Below are 13,793 nucleotides of genomic sequence, written 5' to 3'. Positions count from 1 at the left end.
CCTGCGCCGAGGCCCGCCCTCGCCGCCTCCGCGCTTTTCTGCCCACCGCGCCTGCGCCGAGGCCGCTCTCGTCTCTACTGCGCCTGCGCCGAGACCGCTCTCTCTCGCTAGCGCGCTCTCTCTCTGCCTTCGCGATTTTCTGCCTACTGCGCGTGCGCCGAGGCCGCCCTCGCCGCCTCCGCGCTTTTCCGCCCACTGCGCCTGCGCCGAGACCGCTCTCTCTCGCTAGCGCGCTCTCTCTCTCTCTGCCTTCGCGATTTTCTGCCTACTGCGCCTGCGCCGAGGCCGCCCTCGCCGCCTCCGCGCTTTTCTGCCCACCGCGCCTGCGCCGAGGCCGCTCTCGTCTCTACTGCGCCTGCGCCGAGACCGCTCTCTCTCGCTAGCGCGCTCTCTCTCTGCCTTCGCGATTTTCTGCCTACTGCGCGTGCGCCGAGGCCGCCCTCGCCGCCTCCGCGCTTTTCCGCCCACTGCGCCTGCGCCGAGACCAGTCTCTCTCGCTAGCGCTCTCTCTGCCTTCGCGATTTTCTGCCTACTGCGCGTGCGCCGAGGCCGCCCTCGCCACCTCCGCGCTTTTCCGTCCACTGCGCCTGCGCCGAGACCGCTCGCTCTGGCTTCGCGAGTCTCTGCCTACTGCGCGTGCGCAGAGGCCGCTCTCCTCTCCACTGCGCGTGCGCCGCGGCCGCTCTCTCTTTCTCTGTCCCCTGATTTTTCTGCCTACTGCGCGTGCGCCGAGGACGCCCTCGCCACCCCCGCGCTTTTCTGTCCACTGCGCGTGCGCCGAGGTCGCTCTCTCTCTGTCCCCTGATTTTCTGCCTACTGCGCGTGCGCCGAGCCCCTCAGCCACAACAATGAGAACGTATTAAGCGCTTATTAGGTGCCGCGCACTGGGGTGGATACAAACAAATCGGGTTGATGGCAGCCCCTGTCCCCTGTGGGGCTCCCAGTCTCCATCCCCATTTTCCAGATGAGGCAACTGAGGCCCAAAGAAGTGACTTGCCCACAGTCACACAATAATAATAACAATGTCGGTATTCGTTAAGCGCTTACTATGTGCCGAGCACCGTTCTAAGCGCTGGGGTAGACACAGGGGAATCAGGTCGTCCCACGTGGGGCTCACGGTCTTCATCCCCGCTTTACAGATGAGGGAACTGAGGCACAGAGAAGGGAAGTGACCCCGCCCGCGGTCACCCAGCCGCCAAGTGGCAGAGCTGGGATTCGAACTCATGAGCCCTGACTCCAAAGCCCGTGCTCTTTCCACTGCGCCACGCTGCTTCTCATAATAATCATAATAAAGTTGGTATTTGTGCTAAGCGCTTCCTCCGTGCAGAGCACGGTTCTAAGCGCCGGGGGAGATCCAGGGTCATCAGGTGGTCCCACGGGAGGCGCACAGTCTTCACCCCCATTTTACAGATGAGGCAACTGAGGCCCCAAATAATAATAAAGTTGGTATTTGTTAAACGCTTACTATGCGCGGAGCACTGTGCTAAGCGCCGGGGGGGGGGATAGAGGGTCTACAGGTGGTCCCACGTGAGGCTCACAGTCTTGAGTCCCCATTTTCCAGATGAGGTCACTGAGGCACAGGGAAGAAAAGTGACTCGCCCGCGGCCCCCCAGCTGACAAGTGGCGGAGGCGGGACTCGAACCCCCGACCTCCGACTCCCCAGCCCGGGCTCCCTCCACTGAGCCACGCCGCTTCTCACTCGCCCGCGGCCACCCAGCTGACAAGCGATCAAGAGCGACCGCTGTCACTCGATAGATCAATCCGACAACATTCAATAAATACTACGCGATGAGCGAAGGACCCGGGGACCGACCCCGGGGGGTAGGTTCTTGGGTTTCGCGAGAGGAAAATGAAAACCAAACCTGGCGTTTAGCCTTTTATTGAGAAAGAAACCCGGAGCGTTCCCACGGCGGGCCATTTTCACACACCGGTTTTAGCAACGAGAGTCGGGTCGGCGCTCGGGATGAGAGACGGCGACGCGTATTGTATTTCAGAGACGCACACCGAGGGGGCTTCGCTGGGTTCGTCGGCGGATGGAGCGGCTGGGAATGGAAATCCCCACTTTCAACAGAATCCACAAGTTTTAATTCCCTCGGTCTGCCCAATCCATCAGCGTCGGGTGGCAGGGGATCGGAAGGGGCTGACCGTAAGACCCGAGAGAGAAGCCTAACCATCGATCCAGGCTATTTACCGAGCCATTAATGAGAACGTTGGCATCCGTTAAGCGCTTACTAGGTGCGGAGCGCCGGGGGAGATCCAGCGTAGTAAACAGGTCGTCCCACGTGCGGCTCCCAGTTAATCCCCATTTTCCAGATGAGGGAACTGAGGCACCGAGAAGTGACTCGCCCACAGTCCCACAGCTGACGAGTGGCAGAGCCGGGAGTCGAACCCATGACCCCTGACTCCGAAGCCCGGGCTCTTTCCGCCGAGCCCCGCTGCTTCCCATTACTAAGAGCTCGGGAGGAGACGATACAATTCCCCGGCCACAGTGAGCTTACGACACCCAGCTTTTTATCCCCCCCCCCCCCCCCCACCAAAAAATAATCACCGCATTTCCAGCCGCAGGGAAAACCGACTCGGGACCAGAGTGGAATTCTAATAAAAAAAATTCAATGTATTTCCAACAGTTCCGCAATCCAGGAGCCCCAGAGAGCCTTCCTGTTCTCATCACAACGCCTCAACCTTTCGGCCGGGGAGGCAAACCTTCGCCCGCTTATCCTTTCCTTTGAGAAAGTGGATCTTCAAACGGCCCTCGGCGGAGCCAAAAAAAAAAAAAAAAGACGACGGGGCGCAACGGGGACGGCTTACGACTTGCCCGAGAAGGCTTCGAGGCGCAAAATGAAACCCATCCGAGATCATTCCGCATCCCCCACGTCTCTCTAAATTTAGATGATAAAGAATAAAGTCTAAATTCCGCGCCGTTTATGTCCTTTTTCAGTTCCTCGCCCCCTTCGACGGCATCTTTTTCCGAATCGCGCGGCTGACCGCGTCGGACGTGGTCCGTCAAGGCGGCCTACGGATTTTCATCTGTCTGTTCTTGGTGAAAAGCTCACGACGCCCCAGGGGGGAAGCTTCGTCCCCTAGTGGAGTGGGCACCGGCCCGGGTTCTAATCCCGCCCGCCTGCCCTCGGGCAGGTCATTTAATTTTTCTCGGCCTCCAGTTCCTCGACGGCAAACCAGGGATGAAATGCCCTTCCTCCCTCCCGTTTAGACGGTGGGCCCCGTGGGACGGGAATAACGCGCGTCCCGATCAACCGGGATCCGCCTCCGCACTTTAGGACAGGGCTCGACGTGTGGTGAGCGCTTAACAAATACTATTTTTTTTAAAAAGTAAGAGTTAAAAGGGGGCTCACCCCTATGCGGTTCTGAGGAAGCGAAGAGTAGGGACAAGAGGGAAGCTCCGCTAAATTCATTCGATCGTATTTATCGAGCGCTGGCTATGTGCAGAGCACTGTACTAAGCGCTCGGAACGGGCAAATCGGCAACGGATCGGGCTCACAGTCGAATCGCGAGCAACCTCCAGTGGACGCGCCCTAACCCCGGACGGACAACTTTTACCGCCGCTATGCGACTGGAATCTCTAAAGCTTGAGCGGAATAATAATGATGATGACGACGATGATAACGTTGGTATCCGCTAGGCGTTTACTACGTGCAGAGCACCGTTCTAAGCGCCGGGGGAGATACGGGGTCATCGGGTTGTTCCACGTGAGGCTCCTCCATCCCCACTTTCCCGAGGAAGTCACTGAGGCCCGGAGAAGTGAAGTGACTCGCCCACGGCCACACGGCCGCCAGGGACAGAGGCGGGATTCGAACCCAAGCCCGGGCTCTTTCCGCCGAGCCCCGCCGCTTCTCGAAACTCTCGGGGAAGCAGCGTGGCCTAACGGACAGAGCCCGGGCCGGGGAGTCGGAAGGACCCGGGTTCTAATCCCGGCTCTTCCACCCGTCGGCCGCGTGACAGGCCGCTTCCCGTCTCCGTCGCCTCCTCCGTAAAACGGGGCCGGAGACGGCGAGCCCCGTGGGGGACGGGGACCGGGTCCAACCCGATGACCCCCGTATCTCCCCCAGCGCTCAGAACGGCGCCCGGCACATAGTAGGCGCTTAACGAATACCATAAAAAAAAAAAAACCAAAACCAAAAGCCGCCACGACGGCGAACGGCTACTACTCCTCTCACCTGCCCCGCGGACGCCGTCGTCTCGACGGGTCTGACCTCCGTAGCACCGTTTTGGGGGAAATTAATAAGCGCGGGCGTTCTGGGGAAGACATAACTGCTCTCCGGGGGCGTCCCCTACGGAACGACAACTTTCAATTCGCTCCCCAAAGGCGGGAGGACGCCCTTCGCCGCAACCCAAGCTCTCCTCCACCCCAGGAAAACGCAGTACACGTCACGGCTCCCTCTCCACCCGGCCCCGTCCTCGACCGGGAAAATCGGTTTCCTCTAACCGGGGCTTTAGTCCGAAAGGAGGGTTTCGAAATTATTCCGTGGGAAAAGTATTAATGAATAAATCGTTCACTGCAGTCGGCGCCGGGAGGCCTTTTCGGTTTGGATCGCGACCGACTTTCGGCGCGGAGGTTTGGGGGCGAAGAGCCGGCGGGTCGCCCGCTCCCACCGGGTGAGGCTCGTTGGCCGTCGCGGAGAGGAGACGCGACAACGGACGCCGCCCTTCGCCGAGAGGAGGCTTCTCCGAGACCGTCTCCCGTTCCCCAGCGGCGTCCGCTGTTATATACCGTGTTAATTATAAATGCACCCGCGGCGCCGAATCGACCGGCGGCGCGAACACGGAGAGAGCCTCACAAACACGCCGGCCCTCTCCGCGACGCCACAGAATCGCGTCCGACGGCGTTTCGAGAAAACCCCCTTCCCTCCCGCTCTTCCGGAAATGCGTATAAATAAAAGAAAGCAAAAGCCCCATTCGGCCACCGAGGAGGAAGAGAGCTACCCATTTTTTTTTTCTTCTCCCCCCCCCCCCCCCCCCCCCCCCCCCCCGCCCCCCGATCGATAATTCAGCCGAAGAGACCTCGGTACGGAGACGTCAGAGACGCTGCGGTGGCCGTAGAAAGGCGGAGCGTTTCCCGGTTTCCAAAAGCGTTTCCGTTCGATCGCATAAAGGGGTCGGCCAGCTGACGTGCGGGTCGGAGACGCGGGTCTACGTGGCGGGGATCTGCGGCAAACCGAACTCATCGACCAGGACGCCGTCCTGTGAAACGAAGGAATAAGACCGTGGTATTTGTTAAGCGCCTCCTACGGGCAAAGCACTGCTCTAAGCGCTGGGGGATACAAGGCGATCAGGTCGTCCCAGGCGGGGCTCACAGTTTTCATCCCCGTTTGACGGATGAGGCAACCGAGGCACGGAGAAGTTCAGTGACTTGCCCAAGGTCGCGCAGCTGACTAGCGGCGGAGCGGGGATTAGAACCCGTGACCTCTGACTGCCAAGCCCGCGCCCTCTCCACTGAGCCACGCTCCCGAGGTCAGTTTCGTCGCCCTCCGACGCGGGTCGCGTCGAGGCCGGCGGCCGAGAAAACCCCACGGCCCAGCGTTTTTCCACCTATTTATCGGAACGGGGGTCTGCTTCTAAACGGACCCACTGCCCTCCCGCGTCACCGGGGCGATGAACTATCGGTTGGCCCGAAAGAGGCCGCTCCGGAAGACGCCCGTCGCCCGAAACCGCCGCCGCGGCGGCTGCCGAAACCAGGCGCCGATTTAAATCATAACCGCAGACGACGACCGCGAATTAAATGGCAAATTACAGCCTTCGCTCTCCCGAACCTGCCCCGTTCCAACGGGCGGGGAGGCCGTCTCCCGGCCCCCCGGAGAAGGGGAGACGGGCGCTCGAGGTTGTTTCGGCCTCTCGAGCGCCCCGGGGTATCTAGGGAGCGCTTCCCGGAGGGCGGAGAGGGAGGAACGGCTCTCCGGAAATTCCCGCCGGAGCCAGCGCGGGACGTTGACCCGGCCGGGCTCCGCACGCCGAAGGGCCAAGGATTACACGCCGCCGCGTCCCGGCTGAGGCTCGCGAGCTTTCGCGCCCGAGTCGCGCATCCGATTTTTAAACGCCCCCATCTCAAACGGCCGGACGGAGAGGGCCCACCTTGTTTTTCGCGTCGGTAGGCGCTCCTTCCGGAATGGCCGGGGCGGACGCCGCTTCGTCTAAATAAGAGGTGTCTTCGTCCGCTAAAAGCTCGTCGCCCAGCGCATCCAGTTCTGGAATTAACGACGACGATCACGGCGCCGGTTAAGCGCCTGCTACGTGCCGAGCCCCGTCCTAAGCGCTGGGGGAGATGCGGGGTCGGCGCATCGTCCCACCCGGGGCTCGCGTTTCCGTTTTTCAACCCCCGTTTTGACGGACGAGGTGACAGAGACGTGAGGCGACTCGCCCAAGGCCACGCAGCGGAGGAGCGGCGGGTCGGGGCTCACGGGTTCGAATCCCAGCTCCGCCGCTCGCCGGCTGTGTGACCGTGGGCGAGTCACTTAACTTTTCTGTGCCTCAGTTCCCTCATCTGTAAAATGGGGATTAAGACCGCGAGCCCCACGCGGGACGACCCGATTCCCCCGTGTCCCCCCCCCCCCCCAGCGCTTAGAACGGTGCTCGGCACGTAGTAGGCGCTTAACAGATACCGACATCATTATTATTAGAACCCACGACCCCCCGACTCCCAAGCCCGGGCTCTTTCCGCTGAGCCCCGCCGCTCCTCTATGGAAACTGAATCGAAATCATCAATTACGCAGGGGCTGAGCGTTTTCGGGGGGGGGGGAATGGGGGGGATGGAAAATCCGCGGTGGCGGCAGCCTCGGCCATCTTCCGGATGCCCGGCTTTGGGGGCGACGGACGGAAACCCGGACATCTCCGCCTCTCCACGCCCACCGGCCGCCCCTGCCCGGGCACGGCGGGTTAACGGAACGGAGGGCGAAGGGGACGCCAAACCCTGCCCCTCCCGCTCCTCCCGCGGGTGTTCTTTAGGGCCGCTCGACTGACCACCGGTCCGAGTCCCGGCTCCGTTCGGTTATTTACGGGACAGGCTTAAAGATCAGCGAGGGGGATGCGTCTCTGCCTTTACTGAGAAGAGGGGCGCTACCTCGGGAAGGCGGCCCTCCTCGTGCGGCTTCGTCATTAAGTAGTAATTATTATTAAATCATAGTAACGTCGGTATCTGTCAAGCGCTGGGGTAGACACGGGGTGAGGCCGGGGCGGGGGATCAGCTGTCGCAGAAACTCCGCTGCTCCCGTGGGAATTCCCCCCCCCCCCCGCGACTAACCCGCTTCCAGATCATCCTCGTCGATCTCCGGCGTTCCGTAACTCCGGCTCAGTGCTTCCTGAATTTCGTTTGCGTCCTCCATCATATCCTCCAACTGGTCTTGTATGTCCTGGAGGAGGACTTTTATTTACATCCTTATTTCGCCGCGCAGGTCACCGCGTTCTGAATTCATTCGGCCCTACCTGTCGAGCGCTTACCGCGTGCAGGGCACCGGGCGAAGCGCCGGGAAGGAAGGGTCCGGCGTTCGGGAGGGAAGAGCGCACACCCAATCGATAAAACGTGACCCCTTTTAGGGGGAACCTAAGGATCCTCCAGCCGCCGCCGTCGCTCGGCGTCTCCTACTTGCCCGTCTCCTCTCCCGTCCCCTTCACGGCCCCTAAACCCTTCCCCCCGTGCCAACCTCAACCGACCGCGCTGGGCCGATTTTAATAATAACCCTGGCAGCCGGTAAGCGCCTACTATGTGGCGGACGCCGGCCGAAGCGCCGGGGCGGATCCGAGAGGATCGGGTTGGACGCCGTCCCCGTCCCACGTGACGCCCACGGCCTTAAGCTCCCTTTTACGGACGAGGGAACTGAGGCCCAGAGAAGGACGACGACGACGTCGGTGTTCGCTGAGCGCTTACTATGTGCCGAGCGCCGTTCTAAGCGCCGGGGGAGACACGGGGTCGTCGGGTCGACCCGCGTGAGGCTCACGGTCCCCGTCCCCGTTTTACAGCGGAGGTGACCGAGGCCCAGAGGAGCAAAGCGATCCGCCCCGCGGTCACGCAGCAGACGAGCGGCGGAGCCGGGATTAATCGTGATACCGTCGGTATTCGTTGAGCGCTTACGGTGGGCAGGGCACCGTCCCAAGCGCCGGGGGAGATACGGGGTCATCGGGCCGCCCCACGCGAGGCTCGCAGTTAATCCCCACTTTACCGAGGAGGGGACCGAGGCCCAGGAAAGCGAAGCGACTTGCCCGAGGTCGCACGGCAGACGGGCGGCGGCGGGGGCGGGATCAGAGCCCAGACCGCGGACAGCTAGGGTTTCGAACCGGAGAAATGAAGGGAGGAGAGATGCCCGAGACCCGCGGGACGATCCTTCGGAGAGACAGAGAGCCCCGGCGTCCGCTCGGCTTCGGTTCCAGTCTTACCTCGATCTGATCGATCTTGACTTGCTTGTACGCTTTCTTCATCTCCTTCACGCCCAATTTCATAGCGTCGACCTACGACGTGAAAACCGAGAGCGGGCGTGTGGGGGAGGGCGGTATTTTTAAATAGGCTATTTAAAAAATAAACAAACAAAATACGGAGGACTATTTTTGAAAAAAAAACAAAAAAACAAACCCCAACGAAAACTAGGGAAGAAGGGAGCATTTCGTCTCTACCGTAGTTTTGGTGTCCTTCAGAGACTGGATGGTGTAATTGGCCTGCTCCATATTAAAAGACTGCTGCGACAGATTATCCCGCTGCTGCTCGTACCTGCGCGTGTTAAATCGAGAATTTCCAATCGCGTCGACTCCCGCGGCGCTCACGAGGACCGCAGGTTAATAATAACGATGACGGCATCCGCTAAGCGCTCACCACGCGCAGAGCACCGTCCTAAGCGCCGGGGCTAGACCCAGGGGAATCGGGTCGTCCCGCGTGGGGCTCACGGCCTTCACCCCCACTTTACAGACGAGGGAACGGAGGCCCAGAGAAGCGAAGCGGCTCGCCCGCGGTCACCCAGCCGACGGGCGGCGGAGCCGGGATTCGAACCCACGACCTCCGACCACCCAGGCCCGGGCCCCGGCCACCGAGCCGCGCCGCTCCCCGATCAGAACCCGGGTCCTCGGTCCCCGGGCTCTTCCCCCGCCGGGACGCCGCGCCTCCGCCCCCGCGAGCCGCCCTCCGTGCCCCGCCCCTCGATCGGCCCCTCCGCCCCGCGGCCGGGAAACTCACATCCGTTTCTGCTTTAACACCCGCAGGGCCTTCTGCTTCACCATGTTCTGAAGGCAGAGAGACAAGAGATTCGGATTCGACCGGGAAAAAGAGGAAAAAAGGGTTCCGGGGGGAGAGGGAGAGGGGAGAGGGGGAGGAAAAGCCACGGGACCCGGAGCCCGCGGACCCTGCGGGAGAAGGCGAGCGTCTCCGGGGACGGCCGGGCGTACCTACGGGGCCGTCCTGGATCGCGGAGTCCCGTACCGAGCGCCGGTATAACGGAACGATGATATTATAATTATAGAATTAACCCGTGATACAGTACACGATATATACCGGTGCATTGTAACGACCACTATGATTCGCGTAACGCCCACAACGAGCCCGGGGGGGGGGGGGGGGGGACGGGGACGGGGACTAAGAAGGCCGGCCTCGACGGCGGGCAGCTGATCCCCAGAGGATGGCAGAGATAATAATGACGACGACGGCATCCGTCAAGCGCTTACTACGTGCAGAGCGCCGTCCTCAGCGCCGGGGAGGAGACGGGGCGATCGGGCGCCCCCCCCCCCCGCGAAGCTCACGGTCTTCACCCCCGTTTTCCAGACGGGGGAAAACCGAGGCCCGGAGAAGCGACTGGCCCACAGTACACCCGGCCGACGGGGGGCCGGGATCCGAACCCGTGACCCCGGACTCCCCAGCCCGGGCTCCTTCCGCCGAGCCGCGCTGCTTCTCCCCGGGTCCCCTTCCCCTCCGCCCTGCGCTCACCCGTACAGATTGTCTATCACCCCATCTCTTTTCTCCACGAGGGGCCCATCCCCCCCTCGCTCCGTTGATCTCGACGATCCGGTCCGTTCTGCTCTGCCGTCCGTCTCCGCCGTTTTAGACGGGGGGGCCCGTCGTTGGGCGGGGACGGTCTCTCTCTGCTGCCCGACTGTCCCTTCCAAGCGCTCGGTCCAGTGCCCCGCACAGAGTCAGCGCTCGATAAATACGCTCAGACGAACGAATGAAGGCCCTTCGGGTTCTACGAGAGCGACGACGACGGGCAGGGTACCGACGCCCGTCGGCTCGTTGGGTTTCGCCGTCCGTCTCCCTCCTTTTAGACCGCGAGCCCCCCTCTGCTGCCCGACTGTAAATCGCAAGCGCTCGGTCCAGTGCCCCGCACGGTCGGCGCTCAGTAAATACGACTGGATGAACGAACCAACGAACGAACGAACGAACGAAGGTCCTTTAAGTTCTCTGAAAACAAAGACCGGCAGGGTACCGACGCCCGTCGACCTGTCCGGTTCTGTTTCCCACGTGTCGCCCACGGCCTCAAGCCCCCTTTTACCGACGAGGGAACCGAGGCCCGGGGGATAACGATAACAACAGCAACGCTGGCGCTCGTTAAGCGCTCACCGTGCGCAGGGCACCGTTCTAAGCACCGGAGGAGATACAGGGTCACCGGGTCGTCCCACGTGAGGCTCACGGTCTTAATCCCCATTTTACAGACGAGGGAAATGAGACCCAGAGAAGCCAAGTGACTTGCCCACGGCCACCCGGCAGACGAGCGGCGGAGCCGGGATCGATAACGATCGCGTCGGCGTTCGTTGAGCGCGTACTACGTGCCGAGCGCCGTTCTGGGCGCCGGGGGAGATCCGGGGCCGTCGGGTCGACCCGCGTGAGGCTCACGGTTAATCCCCGTCTTCCACAGGACGTTACGCGTCCGTCCGTCTCCCCCATTTTAGACCGCGAGCCCGTCGCCGGGCAGCGAGGGTCTCTATCCGGTGCCCCACCGGGCACCGCCGGCGCCCAGCACGGCGCCCCGCGCTTAGTACCGACGACGGGAGGTCGTCGGAGCTCTACGAGAGCGACGACGACAGGCAGGGTATCGACGCCCGTCGCCTCGTTCGGTCTCGCCGTCCGTCTCCCTCCCTTTAGACGGTGAGAACGTCGGCGGGCGGAGACGGCGTCGCTCCGGTGCCCAACTGCAGTGGTAACGTCGGCGCCCGGTCAAGCGCTCACGACGTGCCGAGCGCCGTGCCGAGCGCCGGGGGAGCCGCGGGGGGAGTCGGGTCGCCCGCCACGTGGGGCTCCCGGTCCTCATCCCCGTCGGACGGACGGACGGACGGGGGACCGGGGCACGGAGAAGGTCCGGACGCTCAGTCCGGCGCCCGGCCCCCGCGGAGCGCCCGATCGGACCAACGCCGAAGCGGCGGGCGCGAGGCCCGGGCCCCGGCCGCCCCGCGACTCCCTACCTTGGCGGGTCCCTCTCGCATCTTCTTGATCTGATCCTTATACTTCACCAGCTCCGCGTCGAGCCTCGCGATCTTCTTGTCGATCGACTCGGCCCTGCTGTCCACCTTCGGGGGGGGGGGGGGAGAGGAACGGCGGGAGTGAATTCGGTTGAACGCGCCGGACTCTCTCCCGGGCCCTACCCGGGGCTCGCCTCCTCCGGGAGGCCTTCCCGGACCGAGCCCTCCCCTGCCCTCTGCTTCCCCCTTCCCCTCCCTCGTCCGAGGATATTTATCGAGCGCCCGCTACGCGCCGGACCGGGCGCTCGGACCGGACGGCTCGCACGTATCGCTCCTCGCCCTCTTCGTTTCGTCGACGAGGCGTCCCCCTCCTCGATTCGATCGGCCTCGATGACGCCGCCTCGCTTCCCTCGCGTCCTCTGCGGCTCCGCCGTCCGTCTCCCCCCGCTCGACGATACCGCCGGCGGGGGGACCCGGGGCCACCGGGTGGTCCCCCCCGGGAGGCTCCCGGGCTTCGCCCCCATCTTCCAGATGGGGTCGCCGAGGCCCAGGGAAGCGACTCGCCCGCCGGCGGAGCCGGGGGTGGAACCCGCGACCGGGAGCCCGTCGCCGGGCGGGGACGGTCTCCACCCGCTGCCCCGATCGGCCGTTCCCAGCGCCGAGTCCGGCGCTCGATAGATACGACTGGACGGAAGCGTGACCAGACGGACGCCTCTCCCCGGTTCCGCGCAACCGCAGCCGCGACCGAAACGGGACGAGGAGAGGAAAGCGCTGGCAGGAAGGGGAGGGTGTCGGGATGCGGGTCGGCTAGGAATCCCCAGCGCTCGGTCCAGCGCCCGGCACGTAGTGAGCGCTCGATAAACGCGACCGAACGAATGAACGTGGGGTAGGAAGCAGAAACTGGAAGCGAGTGCGGGGCACAGTCCAATGCGTGGCGCTCCGCACGGAGCAGGCGCTCAGCACAGGGCTCTGCATACTGCAGGCGCTCAGCGCAGGGCTCTGCACCCAGTAGGCGCTCAGCGCAGAGCTCTGCACGAAAGAACACCTCAGTACGGAGCTGTGCACCCAGCAGGCGCTCAGCACAGGGTTCTGCACCCAGCAGGCGCTCAGCGCAGGGTTCTGCATACTGCAGGTGCTCAGCGCAGGGCTCTGCACCCAGCAGGCGCTCAGCACAGGGCTCTGCATACTGCAGGCGCTCAGCGCAGGGCTCTGCACCCAGCAGGCGCTCAGCACATAGCTCTGCATACTGCAGGCGCTCAGCGCAGGGCTCTGCACCCAGTAGGCGCTCAGCGCAGAGCTCTGCACGAAGGAACACCTCAGTACGGAGCTGTGCACCCAGCAGGAGCTCAGCGCAGGGCTCTGCACCCAGCAGGCGCTCAGCACAGAGCTCTGCATGCTGCAGGTGCTCAGCGCAGAGCTCTGCACACAGTAGGCGCTCAGCACAGAGCTCTGCATACTGCAGGCGCTCAGCGCAGGGCTCTGCACCCAGCAGGCGCTCAGCACAGGGCTCTGCATACTGCAGGCGCTCAGCGCAGGGCTCTGCACCCAGCAGGCGCTCAGCACATAGCTCTGCATACTGCAGGCGCTCAGCGCAGGGCTCTGCACACAGTAGGCGCTCAGCGCAGAGCTCTGCACGAAGGAACACCTCAGTACGGAGCTGTGCACCCAGCAGGAGCTCAGCGCAGGGCTCTGCACCCAGCAGGCGCTCAGCACAGGGTTCTGCATACTGCAGGTGCTCAGCGCAGGGTTCTGCACCCAGCAGGCGCTCAGCACAGGGTTCTGCACCCAGCAGGCGCTCAGCACAGGGCTCTGCATACTGCAGGCGCTCAGCGCAGGGCTCTGCACACAGTAGGCGCTCAGCGCAGAGCTCTGCACGAAGGAACACCTCAGTACGGAGCTGTGCACCCAGCAGGAGCTCAGCGCAGGGCTCTGCACCCAGCAGGCGCTCAGCACAGGGTTCTGCACCCAGCAAGAGCTCAGCACAGCGTTCTGCACCCAGCAGGAGCTCAGCACAGCGCTCTGCACCCAGCAGGAGCTCAGCGCAGCGCTCTGCACCCAGCAGGGGCTGAGCGGAGCGCTGCGCACGGGGCAGGAGCTCAGCCCCTCACCGTGCCGATGCAGTCGGTGAGGCTGGGCGGCGGCCCTTTGGGCTTGGCTTTCCCGAAGAATCGGTTCATGGCGGGCGGCGGCGGCGGCGGCGACGGGGCGGGACAGCGCGCCGGAAGCGACGCCGGAACCGGAAGTGACGTCGGGGGCGGTGCCCGGGGGCCCAGAGCGGGATCTGGGCAGGCGCGGGGGGCCGGAGGCGGGGGGGGGGGACGGCGTCACCCGCGTCACCCCCTGCGTCACCCCGCCCCCTCCCGCCCCGTCACCGCCCCCTCCACGTGACTCCGCCCCCTCCACGTGACTCCGCC

General features: G+C 63.6%; 1 protein-coding gene across 1 annotated transcript; it reads right to left on the bottom strand.

Moving 5' to 3' along the window:
• Positions 1 to 4,990: 4,990 nt before the first annotated feature.
• On the bottom strand, positions 4,991 to 13,593 carry CHMP5 (charged multivesicular body protein 5). The gene is made up of 8 exons (XM_029054097.1): positions 13,488 to 13,593; positions 11,383 to 11,487; positions 9,170 to 9,216; positions 8,617 to 8,710; positions 8,383 to 8,454; positions 7,253 to 7,361; positions 6,088 to 6,200; positions 4,991 to 5,199 (listed from the first exon to the last, which is right to left on the bottom strand). The coding sequence occupies exons 1-8, from the start codon at positions 13,554 to 13,556 to the stop codon at positions 5,149 to 5,151; spliced, it is 660 nt and encodes a 219-aa protein (XP_028909930.1). The 5' UTR covers positions 13,557 to 13,593; the 3' UTR covers positions 4,991 to 5,148.
• Positions 13,594 to 13,793: the final 200 nt, after the last annotated feature.

This window comes from Ornithorhynchus anatinus, chromosome X3 (assembly GCF_004115215.2).
Source record: "Ornithorhynchus anatinus isolate Pmale09 chromosome X3, mOrnAna1.pri.v4, whole genome shotgun sequence".
Classification (NCBI taxonomy): domain Eukaryota; kingdom Metazoa; phylum Chordata; class Mammalia; order Monotremata; family Ornithorhynchidae; genus Ornithorhynchus; species Ornithorhynchus anatinus.
The sequence above is the reverse complement of the archived record's forward strand: the minus strand, read 5'-3'. Positions and strand labels throughout refer to the sequence as shown.